The sequence below is a fragment of the Drosophila innubila genome (genome assembly GCF_004354385.1).
Source record: "Drosophila innubila isolate TH190305 chromosome 2R unlocalized genomic scaffold, UK_Dinn_1.0 1_C_2R, whole genome shotgun sequence".
Taxonomy (NCBI): domain Eukaryota; kingdom Metazoa; phylum Arthropoda; class Insecta; order Diptera; family Drosophilidae; genus Drosophila; species Drosophila innubila.
Window position 1 is genome coordinate 6,655,364 of NW_022995374.1, and position 17,702 is coordinate 6,673,065.

At 37.5% G+C, this 17,702-nt stretch overlaps 3 protein-coding genes across 5 annotated transcripts; 1 reads left to right on the forward strand and 2 right to left on the reverse strand.

Moving 5' to 3' along the window:
- Positions 1-63: 63 nt before the first annotated feature.
- LOC117785549 (UPF0587 protein GA18326) lies at positions 64-648 on the forward strand. The gene is made up of 2 exons (XM_034623631.1): positions 64-338; positions 398-648. Exons 1-2 carry the CDS (start codon positions 89-91, stop codon positions 634-636), a joined length of 489 nt encoding a protein of 162 aa, XP_034479522.1. The 5' UTR covers positions 64-88; the 3' UTR covers positions 637-648.
- Positions 649-709: 61 nt separating this feature from the next.
- Positions 710-12,245, reverse strand: LOC117785543 (sterol regulatory element-binding protein cleavage-activating protein). The gene is made up of 7 exons (XM_034623623.1): positions 10,921-12,245; positions 6,262-6,654; positions 5,991-6,174; positions 2,083-4,387; positions 1,808-2,013; positions 1,390-1,744; positions 710-1,324 (listed from the first exon to the last, which is right to left on the reverse strand). Exons 1-7 carry the CDS (start codon positions 11,187-11,189, stop codon positions 1,146-1,148), a joined length of 3,891 nt encoding a protein of 1,296 aa, XP_034479514.1. The 5' UTR covers positions 11,190-12,245; the 3' UTR covers positions 710-1,145.
- A 640-nt stretch (positions 12,246-12,885) lies between these two features.
- On the reverse strand, positions 12,886-17,331 carry LOC117785548 (transmembrane protein 164). Of its 3 annotated transcripts, none has more exons than XM_034623629.1 (5): positions 17,290-17,331; positions 14,003-14,379; positions 13,646-13,838; positions 13,488-13,588; positions 12,886-13,424 (listed from the first exon to the last, which is right to left on the reverse strand). In XM_034623629.1, the coding sequence occupies exons 2-5, from the start codon at positions 14,330-14,332 to the stop codon at positions 13,110-13,112; spliced, it is 939 nt and encodes a 312-aa protein (XP_034479520.1). In that variant the 5' UTR covers positions 14,333-14,379; positions 17,290-17,331; the 3' UTR covers positions 12,886-13,109. The 3 variants fall into 3 exon arrangements, with proteins under 3 accessions (XP_034479520.1, XP_034479519.1, XP_034479521.1); XM_034623628.1 differs by lacking the exon at positions 17,290-17,331 and adding an exon at positions 16,895-17,118; XM_034623630.1 differs by lacking the exon at positions 17,290-17,331 and adding an exon at positions 16,248-16,267.
- Positions 17,332-17,702: the final 371 nt, after the last annotated feature.

The window sequence follows — 17,702 nt, forward strand, 5'->3', positions numbered from 1 at the left end:
ACTCAGCGACCGCCACAATTTCTTGTTATCTGGCAACTCTATATAAACAGCTGTGCCGTCAATCGGCTAAATAAGATTTTGAGTAAAAATGGTACGCGTTGGACTTCAAATCTCAGCTACGCTGGAGAATATTGATAAGCTGGAAACAGATGCCGACTATGCCTTCTTCTTCAAACTGACCTGCAGCAATTGCGGCGAAACGTCCGACAAATGGCACGACATCATCGAATCGGAGCGCGTGCAGCAGGACACTCGCAATTCCGTGGGATTCAACTTTTACATGAAGTGCAAAATGTGTGGACGTGAGAACAGCATGGATGTTGTGGAAAAGTCCAGCGGTATGCAGATTGAATAAATGTCATTTTATGACTTACACTACATTCTTCTATTATTGCAGTGCCTTATACGGCGGATGATGCCGGCAGCTTTAAGACCATTGTTATCTTCGATTGCCGGGGAGTGGAACCTGTTGAGTTCTCTCCCCGCACCGGCTGGAAGGTGCAATCGGCAGAGAATGGTCAGTCCTTTGAGGATGTTGACCTGTCCGAAGACGATTGGGTGGAGTACGATCAGAAGAATAACAACTCCGTGGGCGTTTACGAATTTGCTTCCAAGTTTATAAAACTGAAAAAATAAATTTCATGGACTGCATTTAAATTTAATTTCACTTTTCAATAAAGAATTTGTTAAGCAATTAAAACAACGTATATAGTGAAGCATTTTTTTTTTTCAGATTTACTTTTCACATAGAAAATTAAGCGTACAATGAGTCTAATAAATATATAAAATATAGATAATTTAACATTTAGTCGTTTAATGTTATGCTGAGGCGTTTTAAGACACTATGTATGGTATTATGCAAAAATATATAAATGTTAATTGAATATGTTTATATTAGACTATATACATTCAATGTATATTATAAAATATATATTCCATATATATCTAGATATATTACTCTTGGTATCCGTATAAAGGAATAAACACAACGCCACGGATTACAAATTAAAGTTTTAGATTATAAATTAATGAATGCGTCAGTAAGATTAAATTACAAATTATATCAGACAAAACAGAATGATTCTGTTGCTTGAATCTATAGTTAACTTAATGCATAGTTCTAGAAAATAAATTCATGACGGCTTTTAGTGGCACTTGTCGGCCACAATGGGAAACCGGACAACGCGTATTTCATTGCCGTAGTCGCAGACAACGGAGTCGCAGGCGAGCATCATGATTTTGGGACACAGCTGCAGATTGGCAAAGTCCAGTTTGACCTCACGTGCTGGCTGACCCGTTCGCACATCCCACACAATGAGCGATCCTGCCGGAACACCAAATCTCAATTAGTCTCTTTGAAAATGAAAATTAAGTTCAGAGTTCACTTACCCATCTTGCTGGTGACCAAGAGCGATGGCGTTAGCATTAACAAACTGGAATAGGCATTCGAGATGTTAATGGTGGTCAGTAGATTGCCCTGAAAGCGTTCCCAAACGCATATACGCTCATCGGTGCCCAATGAGATGACATAGCTGGGCGCACAGGCCAGACAGCTGACGGCACCGTCATGCGCTTGTATATTGTACATGCAGGCGCCCGTAAACAGATCCCAGACACACAGTAGACCATCCTGTGAGCCAGATCCGCCAGTGCCAGGCTGCCAGCGATCGACAAAGAGGCAGGTTATCGGACCGCAATGTCCATGCAGCGTGTACTCCACATCCGACTTGTTAAGGCAATAAACCTGTGGTTAAACAAATAATTTAAAAGATTTCCGAAGAGACACTTAAGTGATGGAGCCACTCACCTTGAGAGTGTGATCTTGGCTGCCGGTAAACACCATATCATTGACCACCTGCATACATGTGATGGGCTGTTGATGTGCCAATCTCACGCCCTCCAGTGTGATCTTCATCTCCTCCTTGGTTGTCTTCTGCGCTGCATCCTGTTGACTGCGCTGCTGCTGTTGCAGCATTAACCCCAGGCTGCCTGTGGAGCCGGTGCGTACGTGCGCTATTTATAGGATTAAAGAGGGCTGATTAAAAAACTGTAAACTGTTATGGTTAACATTTGAATACTTACTGCGTCTGTAGGCGGAGGTGAATCCCCAATCGATCTGTTTGCCCTTGTAATAGGTCTCCAGACGATAGAAATCAAGACGTCCATTCAGTCGAGCCACAATCACTCGATCGCCATTCAGATGGATGTGAGTGATGCCCTGATTCCTTTTGGCATCCTCCTGATAGGCACACTTGAGCACTCCGGCGGGTGCCTCCCACAGTTCGACCCGTCCATTGGCACAGCCAACGGCAATGAGATTATCAAAGTAGTCCAGACACCAAACCGGCGAACTGTGCAGCTTGCGCAGCAGAGTCTGACCATCCTGACGTGGTTGGGCAATCTGCATATCGTTGCGTTCAATGCTGGTCAACTGCTCGCCACTGCGTCCATCCCAGACACGAATCTGTCCCTTCAGGCAGCAACTGATGATGTAATTGCCATCCGAGACGAGGCACTCAATCCGATGCTTGTGACCAGCAATCTGGGTGGGCACACCCTCCAGTATATGCTCGGTTTGTGTGTGTGGCGCCTCCGATTCATTCCAGCTGGAACGCCACTCGGCATAGTTGCGGGTGCAGATGCAACGATAGAAGACAACCATTGTGTAGCAGAGCACAAAGATGCTGATGCAGCACAGCAGAATGGCAAAGAAGATCTCCATGGGACTCTTGGGCACCAGGGGCATCCCGCCCTGCATAACCATCGGTGACTCGCGTCTCGCATCGTCATCATTAAAGTCCAGCGGATCGAGTGCTGCAGCCAGAGCCTTCCACTGAAAATTCTGCTGCAGTTGCTCCTGCGGATTGCGCAATAGTGTCGCCAATTCCGGCGATATGGCATGTGTCAGTCGTATGGTCGGCAGCAGGGTCACATATTGTCCACTGAGTGTTACATTGTACTGCTTCATGATGGTCGACCAATGGAAGTTGGACAGAAAATAGTTAAGCTCAAAGTTGGGATATCTCAGTCGAAGCAGCTCAGCCGCCGTCTCATTAATCTCGTGCAGTGTCTCCTCGCGCTCAGTCGCTGGTGTCACATAGTTGGGTGTGCTTCCCAGTGGCCGCTCGCCCGTCGGCTTGAATCCCTGCAAGAAACTGCTGACGGCACCGCGAGTTGCCTGCAGATGGCGCTGCAGCTCGTAGGCGGTGCTCATAGTGCCGTTGCTCTGCATGCTGAACAGCTGCTCCAAGCAGCCCGAATTGTATACAATCGAGCAGATCCAGACACTCATCCAGATCATGAAGGCGCGCTGAAAGAAACGTGTGCGTGCCCAGAAATTCACAATCTTAATGCGTTTGGGAATACGCGGTTCCTGTGTTCCATGTCCGGCATGTCCATTCACCAGCGTGGCTCGATCGGCGCCAACGCCATCGGCAAAGCACAGCTTCGGATGCGATTGGGAACGCTGAAAGGTGCCTGGCACAAAAGGCGGAAGCGTTGGCAGCGCTGCTCCAAAGAAACGAAATTCCTGACGACCCAATGAACCAGATCCGTGCTGTCCATTTCCCAGCGTACAGCTAAGCATCATCTTGGGCAGATGCTTTGCCTCTGTGGTGTACTCCGTCCGCTTGATATTCATGGCCAGAATGGTGGAGAAGAGCAGCATCTGAAGCATAAAGTCGGAGATGAGACCAACGATGGCAAAGATGCAAAACTCCTGGATGACGGGCACAAAGGTGGCCAATCCAATGGTCAATATGGTAATCTCCGTCAGCAGGGTCTTGGTTATGTGCCAACCCTCCTTGCTGAGAGCCTGCGCCACGCGGATCTTCACATCGAAGGTCTCGTCCATGGAAACAACGCTCTTGGTGATCACCAAACTGTTCTCCAATCCCACCAATATAACCAGGTACGGGAATATATCCTTCGACTGCAATGAGATTGTCAATCCAAAAAAGAAGCACAATCCCAGCGACATGGCCAGGCTGCCCAATGTGGTGATCACACTGCAAAGCGCCAGCAGGACACGGGAACGGAACACATCGATCTTACGCACGGAGAAGTACACGTACACAAAGACCAGGACAAAGGCCACGGATAAGGGCAGAAACTCCCAGATTTTGTACTCCCCCGGATAAAAGATGTACGTTATCGTCGATGGCTCCTCCTCCACTCCAGACGGCACCGCTGTCAATGGTGGATAATATCGCAGGAGCTTCTCCTTCAGCGTCTCCAGATACTCGGCATCGTTCTGCTTGAGGATCAGCGTCATCGCATACTGTATGATCCGGGAGCGAGCACGGAGTGGATAACGCTTGAATCCCGTATCCTGCATGGGCAATCCAAAAAGCATTTCCGCTGTCGAAACTTTCGATTTCTGTAGATTCTGAAAGTAAAAGAAATGACCGATTAAACGAGAGTTACAAAAAGATATGGGATATAGATAATTGATCGATTGTTTGCTTATCTATAGACTGCACTTTGGTTACAATAGACACCTCAATTAGCGGAACGCTGATTGATTAACTGTTATGTGAATCACACAACTTAATCAGGGAAATTGCGTCATCAATCGTATTCCCCACAAGAAAATAAATCTGACTAGGTTCTAATACGAACTGAGAACCTAAATTCGATTCGAAAAATCTTGATAAATATTTATTTTTTTTTTTGGGTTTTTACATGTTTTAATCTAATCCAAATTTAAGAAAGTTAAATGTGTCTAAAACTTCCACTTGTCTTTTCTTTGTAATTTAAATGTTACCCAGAAATCATATTTAATTCAAGATTTATTGTTTTTGACTAATCTTAAGTATTCTTCACAATTCTAATCAATATATGGTCTAATCAAACATTTTTTTATTATTTTATTTATGATTGCATTATCTTTTTAGCATTGTAAACCATTTGTTATAATGAATTATTTTAAGACTTTAGTTATGGAGAAAAGTTTTAAGCATTGTTTAATTGGCCCAGGTTCAAGGCCCGTTTTCGTTTACCAAACAAAATATGAGATTGTCTATAAAAACATAATGACTCATGAATCGCCAAAGCTGAAGTAGTTGATAGATAAGTATCTATATATAAACAAACAATATATACATACATATATATATATATTGGCAGGTGTGCGAAGAGCTTTTGCTGAATGGTGTGTGCCTTTTCATTAGCACAATCAATATGTTAGACGAGTTATCTAGAGGAACAAACAAAGAATATACCAAAGGTCTAGCCCATTCTCAAGTCGAGACTGCAAGGGTACTCATAAAAATGTACATATATGCATAATGAGTATCTAACGATACATTCACAACTCTCAGACAATCGAGTAAATAAGTTGTTCTGTAAATACTCTGTTAAGTGTTGAGTAATAGATACTATTTAATTCTATCTAACATCGCATTAATTTCTTTGATTTTTTAAATATAATGACTTTTAAATAGTTTTTAAATAAGTATTCGTGAGCTTACCATATTTAATTTATTAGTTTCTTGAATTGAACAAAGCTTCCAAAGCAAATTACGGCAAGCATAGAAATTCAATAATTACCTTAAGGAATTAAGACTAACATAAACTATAGTTTATTGATCTATTGATAGCTAACAATTTAACACATATGTATAAATTAAAATCCCCGATAACAACAGGTCTATTTTAAAAGCATGTTAACTTAACGTTAACAGCGTCACTTTAACAGTAATTAAAGTAAGCTTCTTAGCACACTTCATTCACTAATCTTTTGCATAATTAAATTCAAATGCCTATCAAGTATTTCTCGAAAAACAATTACCTAAAGCTAAGCCAGGTGACAAAACTTAACTCATCCATTCTAAAATTAGGTATAGAGCTTAGCTACAAAGTGCACTCTAGTTAAAATGATGGGCATGTCAAGTGTCTGGGCAAATATCAATTAGCCGCTTAAATGATGCAATTTTCCATTAGCCCTTCGACACTTAACACACTTTCTGGTCGAGAGTTTTAGCACTTACATGATACTGAAAGATGGTGTTCAATATGTTTGTATCTCTGGTAAAGTTCTGGGCATTTTGTGTCCAAAGATTTGCGGGCGATAGTAAAAGGCAGCCGTATTCGGGAAAGATCTGATCCAGATGACCCTGGGCACCACGTTTAACATTCTCCACATGCAGACAGTTTTGCTCCAGTGTGCGCTGACTGAAAGCGTAGGGAATTGGATTCAATTAAAGGCAATGTCATGTAGTACTCGTGTATAGCGATATATATATCCCGATGTCTACTTACTTCTCGCTGCTCTGATGATTGCGTACAATTTCGAGCAATTTAAAAACTTCATAAAGCGGCGCTCGAAACGCATCCATTAGCTGCATCTCATCGGACCAGGGCAACACGCTAACCCGCAACGTAATCTGTTGCACGTACAATGCCGGATTGCTCTGTGCCCAGGGCAGACTTCCCCGATCGCTGCTGCTGCTGCCATTCAACAGTGGAGGGGGCGATGGTGTTGTTTGTGTTGTAGATGTTGATCCTCCAGCTGCTGCACTGCTTCCACTTTGATTAAAGGCGGTTGATAATGTCGCTGATGCCTCGCCAAAGAGAGGCGTGTAGCGTCCCTCATAGGGTAGCACTATTTTGGTGGGTATGGTGCCAGGTAACGGTATGTTCATCAATGGATAACTAACAGAAAGAGAGGCATAGAGAGCGAGAGTGTGTGTGTCAGAATTAATCTATTAACATAATCAGTTGCTGTTGCTACACTAAAAAAAAATACCAACTTTAAAATCAAAAACATTCATCTTAAGCATGTTGTTTTTAAAATAAAACCAAATACCAAAAATAAACCTATACAAAGAATATTAATCTAAAAAAATAAGAGTTCTTCATATAAGAATATAAATTTTTAATTGTAAGGAAAATATCATTATGTGCTATTTCATATAAGTCAAGTAGTTGACCCGTGGCGCTCTGGTTAACGTCGCCGCCTAACTTGAAAGCAGAAGGGGCGGTTCGAGTCCCACTCGTTATAACGAAAAACAAATAGTAAAATAACATTTTTAAAATTACCAAGCCAGAAGAAAAAGTATATACATATCATATCTCAAATTAAAACAATAATTATAAATTTAAAAATCATTTTATTTTTTTTATTTTTTGACTTAAATTTTAAGAACATTTATTCTTATAATAAGAATTTATTCTTATTTGAAATGTTCTTAAAACCGAGATGTGTTCTCTTACTTTAAGAACTTTATGTTCTGAACGTATTTTTTAGACCAAAATTCATAGTTTGAGATCAAAATCTTGATTTTAGAACATTTTTTTTTATCAGTGCAGCTCTTCGATTTTGGACGCGTGCTTGATTCTTTTATTGCTGTTATCGTATAACTTGTTAATGTGGATATTCTTGTTGTTATTGTTGTTGCTCTTCCTCTTCTTTTTGTTGTTATTATTGTTGTTGTTGTTGCTGTCAACGCCTCATTGGGTTTGTCACCTAACGCGTGTCTCAAACATTTCCCCTCATCATAATTGTATTTGATTTATCAATAAATTCGTTTTTATATTATTCAAGGTTAGCGGGCCAAAGCAACAATAAATACGACAACAACAACAACTGAGGCACGACCGAGCCCAACATTTTAATAGCTTTTGACCATTGATAAGAGACTTGGACAAAACTGATCAAACACAATTTTAGCTGCATTACAAAAGCTGATAAGAGTCCAGAGCAGTGGCTGGGTTGGCAACTGAAATTATTTTAGGGGCTTAGTTTAGCAGCTGTTAATTAAGTGTAGAGAAGGGAATAAAAAGCGAGAGAGAGGATAACAGGTAATTTAAATCTGTAAAAGCTCATTTACTTGCAATGCATTATAAATTAGTACTGCTTGAACTACATCATAACTTTTTATTAAATCTGCCCACTACGTCCTTTGAAACCACTTACAAAATTTATTCTCATGGTAAATCAATTTTGAAACATTTTGAGATGTCGTTTTATAATAAATATGACATCAAAATAAACAGACATAGGGCAAAAAAAATTTTTTTAACGAATTTAAAAATATTTGAATGCAGAATGTATTAAGAGGCCAAATAATGATTAAAATGACATTCCGTTTGAAAATCGGTTCAGTTTTGATCAAGTTATGACCGTTTGAAGTTGGACAGACTGCGGATTTAGCCACTTTACAAGTCAAAATTTTTGTTCAATTTCACATGATTTTTTACAAAAAAATTAAAGGTCTCAGAATCAAGTTTAAAGTGTTGTTTTATACTAATTACGATATAAGGAGTTGATTAAAAGTGAAAACTAGAGATTTAAAATTTTGAATTTTCGAAATTTCAAAGGGGGGACCCTTAGCATCAAAATCGAATCTTGGTCGAAAATATTTAAATTTTCTAAATGAACAAAAATTTAATACAGAATGAATTTAGAGGCCAAATCATGATCAAAATGACATTCCGTTTGAAAATCGATTCAGTTTTGATCAAGTTATGACAGTTGGAAGTTGGACAGCTCTTTGACCACAACCGAACCGGTACAAACGTTTCGGTATTCGGTTCCGGTACTAAAAATAAAACGGTTAGTTCCGGTTAACGATTCCGATACCGTTTCCGGTGTTATTCCCTGGTTTTCATCGTAGTTCATTTTAAAAATGAAGTTCAGTCGAGACATAATTGATGATTTTCAAAAGTTTAAAATGCTAAAGCTTAAATTGGTTAAACTACCGATGTATTATCGGTATTATTTGTCTATTGATTGACCACTCGATTCTTCATTGTGGCGATTTTTAAATTTCAATTTTAAATCGATTCACAGTATGAATTTACATCACTAGTAAAAAGCAAACAGTATCAGGTAACACACTAGGGGCACTCAGCAATTAATTGGTAATTAAAATCAATAAATACTTCCTTACTTGTGATGAGCCAGTAATTAGTATCTTCTATTTAAGAGCCTTAATTATATAGGTTTTTTACATAAAGTTTCAATTCGATTTTAGAAGAAATAAAATTTCCTGAGGAAAAGTCCTTTACTCTCCATTCCCCTTCCGTTATTCCTGCGTTATTCCATGCTAAATGAATATACCCCACTGTCTAATTATAATTACAGGTTATGCAAGTATTTTGTGGTTTTCCAACTGACGCTTATTCATCGCTACCTAAACCGCCTCTTTATAATACCGCCTGGAATTCTATCTATTTAATTTCGTGCACATGTGTTGTGTGCGTGTTAAGTGTGTATGTGTTTGTGTGTCGGTGTGTAGCATTAAATACATAATTTAATAATTTCAATTATCTATCGGACACCGTGCCCGCAACATGAGAATTTTCGGGGACTCAGGTCTAGACATTGTTTATTTGTTTGTTCATCATTGAAATTGATAAAAATCTTTGAACGCGTGGCAGTATGGCGAATATTAAATATATATATTATATATATACAAAAATCTGTACAGGTTGAATAACTTAAGTGTTGTGCAAGAGCTAAAAATAAAATAGAACAGCATGAGAAGAGATTTAATTTTCCAAAGATTCAAGAGACAGGATCACATTGCAATAATTCTTCTAGATAAAAAAAAAAATTGACATATATTTCTGTATATATGTGCATACATATCTGTACATTCTTGACCCTTTTAAATCAATTGATTTGATTACATTAAAATATGCAACAATATGCAAGTCGCTTATCAAGAAGCAAATAATTCTATATATTTTATAAAAATTTTTTTAATACATATATTCTTTATACAATGGCTCGATTGACGCATGCTTTACGGGTTCAATAATATTTCATTTTTTGTTTTTGCTGATAATCAATAATATTATCTAATTGCAAGTCAAGCTAATTTTTAATCAGTATTTTTCACAGAGGTTATGTCAGTGCATTAATGCAGTAAACGGAAATCAGATTAATTCAGTTTTTTCAATTTAAATATTTTAGGTGTACACTTTTTCCATGATTCAACTAACCCAGTGATTAGATTAAGAAAAATAAATAAATTACTAAATGTAATATTCATTTTATTTATTTATGCAACCTTTTATGAAATTTAAATAATAATATTGGGAGAAATATCTATAAACTAAATTGGAGATAAAAAACACATTTGATATTTAATTGGAATTGTACAGTTTACATATATAACTTTAAATATCGATGCATCAAGTTGTTTAACATCTTTATTTATTGGAAAATTTTACAACAAAAATGCATATAATTGAATTTAATAGAGCAATCAATATTGTTTGTGTTATTGTGTTATATTCTTAAAATTCAGACAAAATTGCAATTGAGAACACTATTACACGGTAATGATCGCATTAAATTTGAGCTTTCAAAGTTAACTGACTGACTTTCAAAGTCGTGACTGTTTGAAATCTATTATTTGCCACCTGATCATAAAAGGGTATTTACCCTTAAATTGTTAATTTCAATGTTTTTATCAATTTTAAAATCGAAATGTGGACTGCCAAAACGCAAGGGTAATAGACATTTTTTGTCATGTTTAGAATGGCAACACATATATATTTGTAATGTCTTTTAAACATGCAATTTTCATGTAGGGGTAGGTCCTATAGAAGAAGGCGAAATACGATTTCATTAGCTTTCCTAGAAGTTTATGCGGAAAAAATCAACAACGACAGCAGAACACACTTACAAACATATATACGTACAGTTAGTCAAGAAAGTATTTTCCCAAACAAAACTATATTTGTGGATATTTATTTTATTCCTATCTTTGATTCCCAAAACAACTTAAAAAAATATAATTTTATATTTTTTAAAACATAAAAACAAGTATGAGCATTTTTTTGTTACAACAATTTCTTGACTAACTGTATGCATATGTATTTACATGTATTGAATTCCCGGAACTGGGAGGGCGCAATCAGCTATGTTTATATGTATGTACATATGTATGTAATTAATAAACTTACCACGAAAGCAATATTGCCATGAGGGCAATGCTGGAGGCGCACGTTGGATAGCTGGACAGAAAGAGGCCATGCTTGTAGTAGAAATGCGAGACAGAAGCTGGCAGACCGGATGATGATGATGTTGTGGTCACCGGCTGGGAGTTTATTTTCATTTTTGGCGATTTGTTTGTGCTGCCAGCGCCGCTGCTGCCGTTTGCTGTCAATGGCAACGATGCGGACGCAGCAGCCGCTGCCGCTGTCTTGGCAGAGCCATCTGTTGCGGCTGCCATGCCTCTCTCATGCACACACACACACACACACACACACGCGCGCAGACAGAGAGCGCAGCCGAAATTTACACGGAAGTAAGCACACACACACCTACACGCACTGACACAATTGTAAGGTGAGAGAGAGAGTTGGTGAACTTTAAGTTTGGTTCAAAAAGTCAACTTGACGGAGTTTAAGATTTTGACCGTTTTTTTTATTGGCAAATATTACGCAATTTGGCATATGCAACGCATCATTTTGCGTAGGCAACACATACTTTAATATTATTTATTAATAGCGTTGATTTTTACCGCATTTATTGTATTTGTTGTTGTTATTGTTATGGTTATTGGCGGTTCTGTAGCTTTGATATTCGTTACAACAACAACAATATCGACACATTTTTTGCATTCTGTTGCCTATTGATTTTTCTTTTTCTTGCGCTTCATTCGCACCTTTTGGCCCCACGTTTATTTGCGCCGTCTAATTTTGCAGTCACTGCCGACGCCGACGCTGCTGTTCCTATGCTTCTTGTTGTTCTTGTCGTTTTCGCTGCGAGCAATTAATTGACATTTTCGCGCATCTTCGTTGGCCGCACGCATGCACACACTCAAACCCAAAAGAAACACACAGACGAGTCACAATTGTGACGCGCTCATCGGCGTATTCAGCGCCTATTTGTTATTGCCGCTGCTTATTGTTATCAAATTATCATAAATAAAAGCACAAGAAATGCTTTTCAGTGTGTATTTTTACATTTATCAATTACGAGGCACTTTTTTTTCGTTTGCTTTTTTCCTTTTCCCTATTTGGTATTTTTGCACAGCTGCGACGCAAAACTTTTGCTTAGCGGTTTTTTATTTTCTTGCCTTATGCATAATATTATTTTTGATTTCTTTTGTAATATTTGGGAGATATGCACCCTGTTGTATCGAAAATATGCACAGTTTGCGAATTTATTAAACACGTTTTTTTTTTAAGCTGCCTCAGCTTGAGCGAACTCCACGGCACGATAAAGTTATCGTTCTAATAAGAACAACATTGATCAGCTGTGCCAATCTAAACCAAGGCTGCCCATCAAGTAAAAATTTCCGATCTGGCTCGATTTTTTTTACCAAACAAAATAGGTACATTTCAGAAAAAAGGTATTGTACCTTTTTCAATTTTTTTTAGCTCGAATTTTTTAAATTTTTGTAGAGTTTTTGTTAGAATTTACTTGATTTGTTATATATATATTTTTTGTAGAACTAAATTTTCATTAAAATGTTTACCTCATTTTGTTCTAATTTGGAAGTTTTAATTTTCATCAAATTAATTTATATTTCGTTGTTTTCTGTATTTTTAAATTTGCGGCTGGCAGCCACAAGAATCGCAGAATTGTGGTCGATACATCGATATAACAACTCTGGTATGTATGCAATTTGCGATGTCTTATCGCAAACTATCGATAGTCTGGCGATATTTAAAGTGACCATTCTTCTGGGAGTTTAAAAAAAAGCCGCTGAATTCAAAAGTTTAATTTCATTTTGATTATATATTTGGTTTTGGGCGCTTATGATTAAAAATGTACACATTATTGTTTGCTTTGCTGTTCATTTGTTTTTACACCAAAATGTATGTAAAATGTTATTATAGTCAAGATTTAAATAATTGATCGATTAAGAACCTTTTGAACTGTTTCATTAGTAAGAAGTATAACCTCAATGAGCATAAATCTTTAGCCTTAATTATGTATATTATGTACACTATTTTTACTCAGCTGCATCCAACATCATAATTTATATTTGTAGGATCTATGGGTCTAGCTACAAAACGTTACAGGCTCTAGAAGAAATCATACCTAAGTATGTAATCAAGTTCAACCAAAACAACGGTTGTAGTCTATAAATTGACTTATATAATAGACATTGTCAAATCTCGTCACATATATTCGCGCTGTACTAGTCAATCTTTGTCGTTGGCATCGTGTACTCGGCCGTAATGGACTCCGGCGTGGCATATTCCTGTTGCGGCAACTGATGATAGAGAATGTGCTCCGTCCCCGATTGCGTATAGTCGCCACAGTCCACAGCATGATGTACGCCGTTCTCATTTGACCCGGAGCTCTTCCGGGAGGCAAACAGTAGGGTGGTTCCTTTGCTGAGAATGGGACACAGTAAGGACTGATGACAACAGGCAAATAGTCTGTAATTTTGACCCTGAAACGGATCCGCCATTGCCGCACACAACATATGGTCCAAATTAATGCCAGTCAACTGTAATTATATTTAAAGACATTTTTTAAATTATCAAAAGGATATTTAAGTTAATTCACTTACAATGGAAAGCGGCGAGAGCAACACAAAATGGTAAAAGAGCATAAAGGCCGTGCCTATTTTGCACCACTTGAAATCCTTTGTATCCTCAATGGTATAGGCGCCTAAAATAAAATAAAATTAGATAAATATAGGAATGTAAATATATACCAAATATTTACCGCTTCTTAATATGTAAATGGGAATAATGTAAAGCAGGGCATGCTGAATCCAATACGTCGCCTGCTCAAACGGATACGTTCGTCCCTCGACTTCCGGAAATATAAATGCCAAAAATGGTCCATTCAAATTGTTCATTTGTATGCGAAATAAGGCTGTTGTTGTCTTTGTCGGCTTGGCAGCTAGTAAATAAATCTAGAATAAATTTCAATTTTAATAATAAATTGATTGTTAGAAAATTTAAATTTAAAAATAAAAAAGGAAAATATTTAAGGTTGAGAATGGCAAGCGCAAATTCATGGAAATCAACGAAACAATTCTTATTAAAAAAATACTAAATTTAGTAAAAATTGACTTACCTGCACACACGTTTGTACATGGCAAGGATTCAGGGCAAAGATCATTGAGCGTCCAGCTAATTTAAAGCCCATCTCAATGCCAAAGATTAAGGACATACTGATCAGAAGAAAGAGTCGCATGGGTGAATGTGATTTTTGTATTTCATGTGGTGGAGGCAATCTTATAGGCGCCAAACGCTTCCATGTGCTGTTCATAATGTATATAAATAAAAGTGACAGTAGCGCCGTTTCGGTCCAGCGTCGACGATCTGTCATATAGTTAATGCACTCGGGTCCCGTTGTACGTGGTATCTCCGCCGTAATACCGCCCACAGCCCAGTCCCAGTCCATTTTGGCAGTATTCTTTTTAGTTACCTAGCTTAGGTTTACTTTAAGACCTGCAAGATAAATATCAAGGCATTTAAATTCAGTGGAAATTCTCAACGGAACGGCGCAACCCTTAAAGTTTGCTTCCATTAAAAATTAACGGCATTGCGTGTCGCTAACAACCCGAAAAACAACGATTTCTGTATTGTTTGTAAAGCAATTCAGTGGAATGGGTGGGCTTTATTTTTTGCCTTCCTTTTACCCGGAACCAAACAAACCCTAAATATGTGTAGAAGAGGAAAGAGACAGAATAACACAAGCTAGCAGAAGGTTATTCGTCTCAAAGGAAAATACACTTACTCTCAACTTTTTTCAGCCATTTCATATTTAACTAAACGCCGCAAAAGTTAGGGAAAACTTACGGGTATACGCCGAAAAGTATGCTATAGGAAGAATTATATATAAGACTACAGTTTAGCGACTAAACTATATATTGTGTAACAATTTTTAAAGGGTATCTAAGCTAACTTAAGAAAAAAAATCCAATTTTGGTGTTTTTTTTTCCTGGTTTTGCAGTTCCGGAAATCGTAAAGCATGAAGGAACGTGTGTAAAGAAAGAAAACTATCGTGTATAGAGCACAGGTGTACCACCATTTCGTCTTATTGTCAAGGTGCTTTCCTTCTATTTTGAGTGTTGTAGCATGTCGGCAGTGCCGCCATTTCAGCTTTTTTATAGCTAGACTTAGTTATTTATTATTTGAAAATGATATGAAATTATGCAGATGATTGATAACTTTAACATTTCGAAAAATATCGTGGCTATAATTAGAAAATTTGAATACTGTAATAAAGATATATTTTCGATTTTTTTTGCTATAACTAGCTACTTTTATATTCATAGATTAGCTATTTTAGCTATTAAAATTCTGTCAACACTGCATGTGGGTGGTGCATGCCGCTTGTTGAATGAACAACAACGAAAAAAAAACGGCAGTTGGGTTGGAATTGGGGGAAACTGCTGAATATATGGCAAACTACATTGAGAATGAAATATTGTCAACGTTGACAGCTGCCGCAGCTGCAGGCTTGCAAACTTGGCCAACTGCCAAGATCGAAGGCCGTGCCAGCTGGTCAGTTTCAGTTTTAAATCCATACCCAATTCCAACCCAAAACCCCATCATGGAATCGACATTGTTTTTGTTAAACAGGTGACATTTATCCCAACCTTACTATGTACATATTTATTTAAGTACAATATATAGTGTATTATCTGCTCAAAATTCCAATTTTAAGCAAAGCAGACTTTTAGAATTGTCTATAATATAATTTCCTATTTTTATTCAGTCTTTTTTTATAGCATTTATTAAAATGTATATTTGAAGAAGACATTAGAACGGGAATGCGAAAACCGGAACAGCCCTGTGTGTATTTTAATATACCTGATTAAGTCTATCTAATTAATTTGCTTTAGTGTTCATTTTGAAGTCTACTTTTCAGCGTATTTATAGTTTGCCTCAAATATAAGTCATAAACACACACATACAAGCACACAGTCAAACTCAAACAACAGTGATTGTGCTTTTTTTTTCATTGTCAAGAGCAACGTGTGGGAGTCAGAGGAAGAAAGAGAGAGGGAGAGAGAGAGAGACGAAGCTTCTCAATGGCAACAAACGTAATGTTTGCCTTCAAGGCTCTGTCATTTGTAAAAGCTCTTCAAACAAACCCGCATTTGAGTCAGCTGTTCGCCAAAAGCGAACAAGAGAGGGCGCCTCCTTGGGCCACAACACACAGGCGGCCATTTGATTATTCGATTTTCCAATACAGATATTAAATATGCTTACACTTTAAAAATATATTACGTGTCTCCTTATTTTACACACTTGTTCATTTATAACTTATGCACCTAGTTAATAATGTGTATTATAATTGAAAATCTCACTTTTAAACTCTCGAATTTAGTTGCCTGCCACGTGGTTTTATTCAAAGCTCAACACGACACTTTAAGAATTCTGTACTATTCTGTATTATTTTACCACTGTTTTTTTTCTGTGCACATTCTTTAATAATTTATATTTAAATTTATATTTATGTCAGGTCTATGCTCACGCTAATGAGATTGCATTGCAAATTGGCAAAAACAATTAGATTTTTGCGAGCCTAAAATAAAACGCGTCGTGTCGCGACGTCGACTGCGTCTGCGGCTGCGACCGTACAGAATGACGGACGGTCGACGTCGTCGCTGTGTCTGTTTTTATCCCCCACTTGGTTTGGGGTTGTTTCGCTAAATTTTCTCGCAAAACACTCAGTCAGGGGCATTTCAAATTATCAACGAACATTGTGCGAGCAATTCGAATGTGTTGGTTTCTTTCAAAATAAAAAAATATATAAAGAAATTTGCCATATCTTTTATAATAATTTATAAGTATTCTCAAATGGCAAGTACCCTGACTAGTGTTTAATATTGAAATTTATTAAAGCATTCAATAAGTTGTTGAATAAGAAAAAGTAAATGTACTACTAATATCCCTCATATTTAACATCCTTAAAATTTGCTTACTAACCACAGTGTTAGCCGCCCAAACTCACCACAGCTCTAGCGCTCACTCTCACTCTCTCTCTCGCGGCTGTTTCGCTCTCACCCAACACAGAAGCTCTCACTCTTGGATTTGAGCTTTCACTATCGAGGTCTATGTCAATTTGGCGCCAAAACAACAGATAGACGGCAAATAAGCACATCCGCACACACACACATACGCTTATGTAAATAAAAGTACAGTGAAAGCTCTTTAACGGTCAAATTAGTTGCACTTGTCACTGCAACAAATTGGATTATTAGACTGATTTGATTTAAGTAGCTTTGGAGATTATAATATAATCGATCTGATGATATGGGTCGATAGTTACGAATTTAATATATAATTTAAATTTAACTGGCAAGCTCAAAAAAATATTTTACTAATTTTCAGAACTTGCGACGTTCCCGTTAACATCCGCGACAAGCAAATGCCTGCACATAACTGTAATTAAATGCAAACTAAAAAAAACAGAAGGCGGAAAATGAAAGCCACCACAACAACAATATGAAAATTACAAACAGCTGTAAATGGTCATGGATTAACGAGTGAGCAGTACGACAATATACATACACACATATACATATACAATGTATATTATACATACATACATATATCAATGGATATGGCGTTACTCGAATGCAGAAGTTATTTATTTATCTACAGTTAGGCAGAGTGGGGCACACAGACACACACACATGCACAAAATGATTACTGATGATTACTGCATGGCATGTAAATTGAGTCACACAGTGTAGATTACAATTGTACAAACAACAATTATATCAATACGACGCGACTATTTGTTAATCAGCTAATCG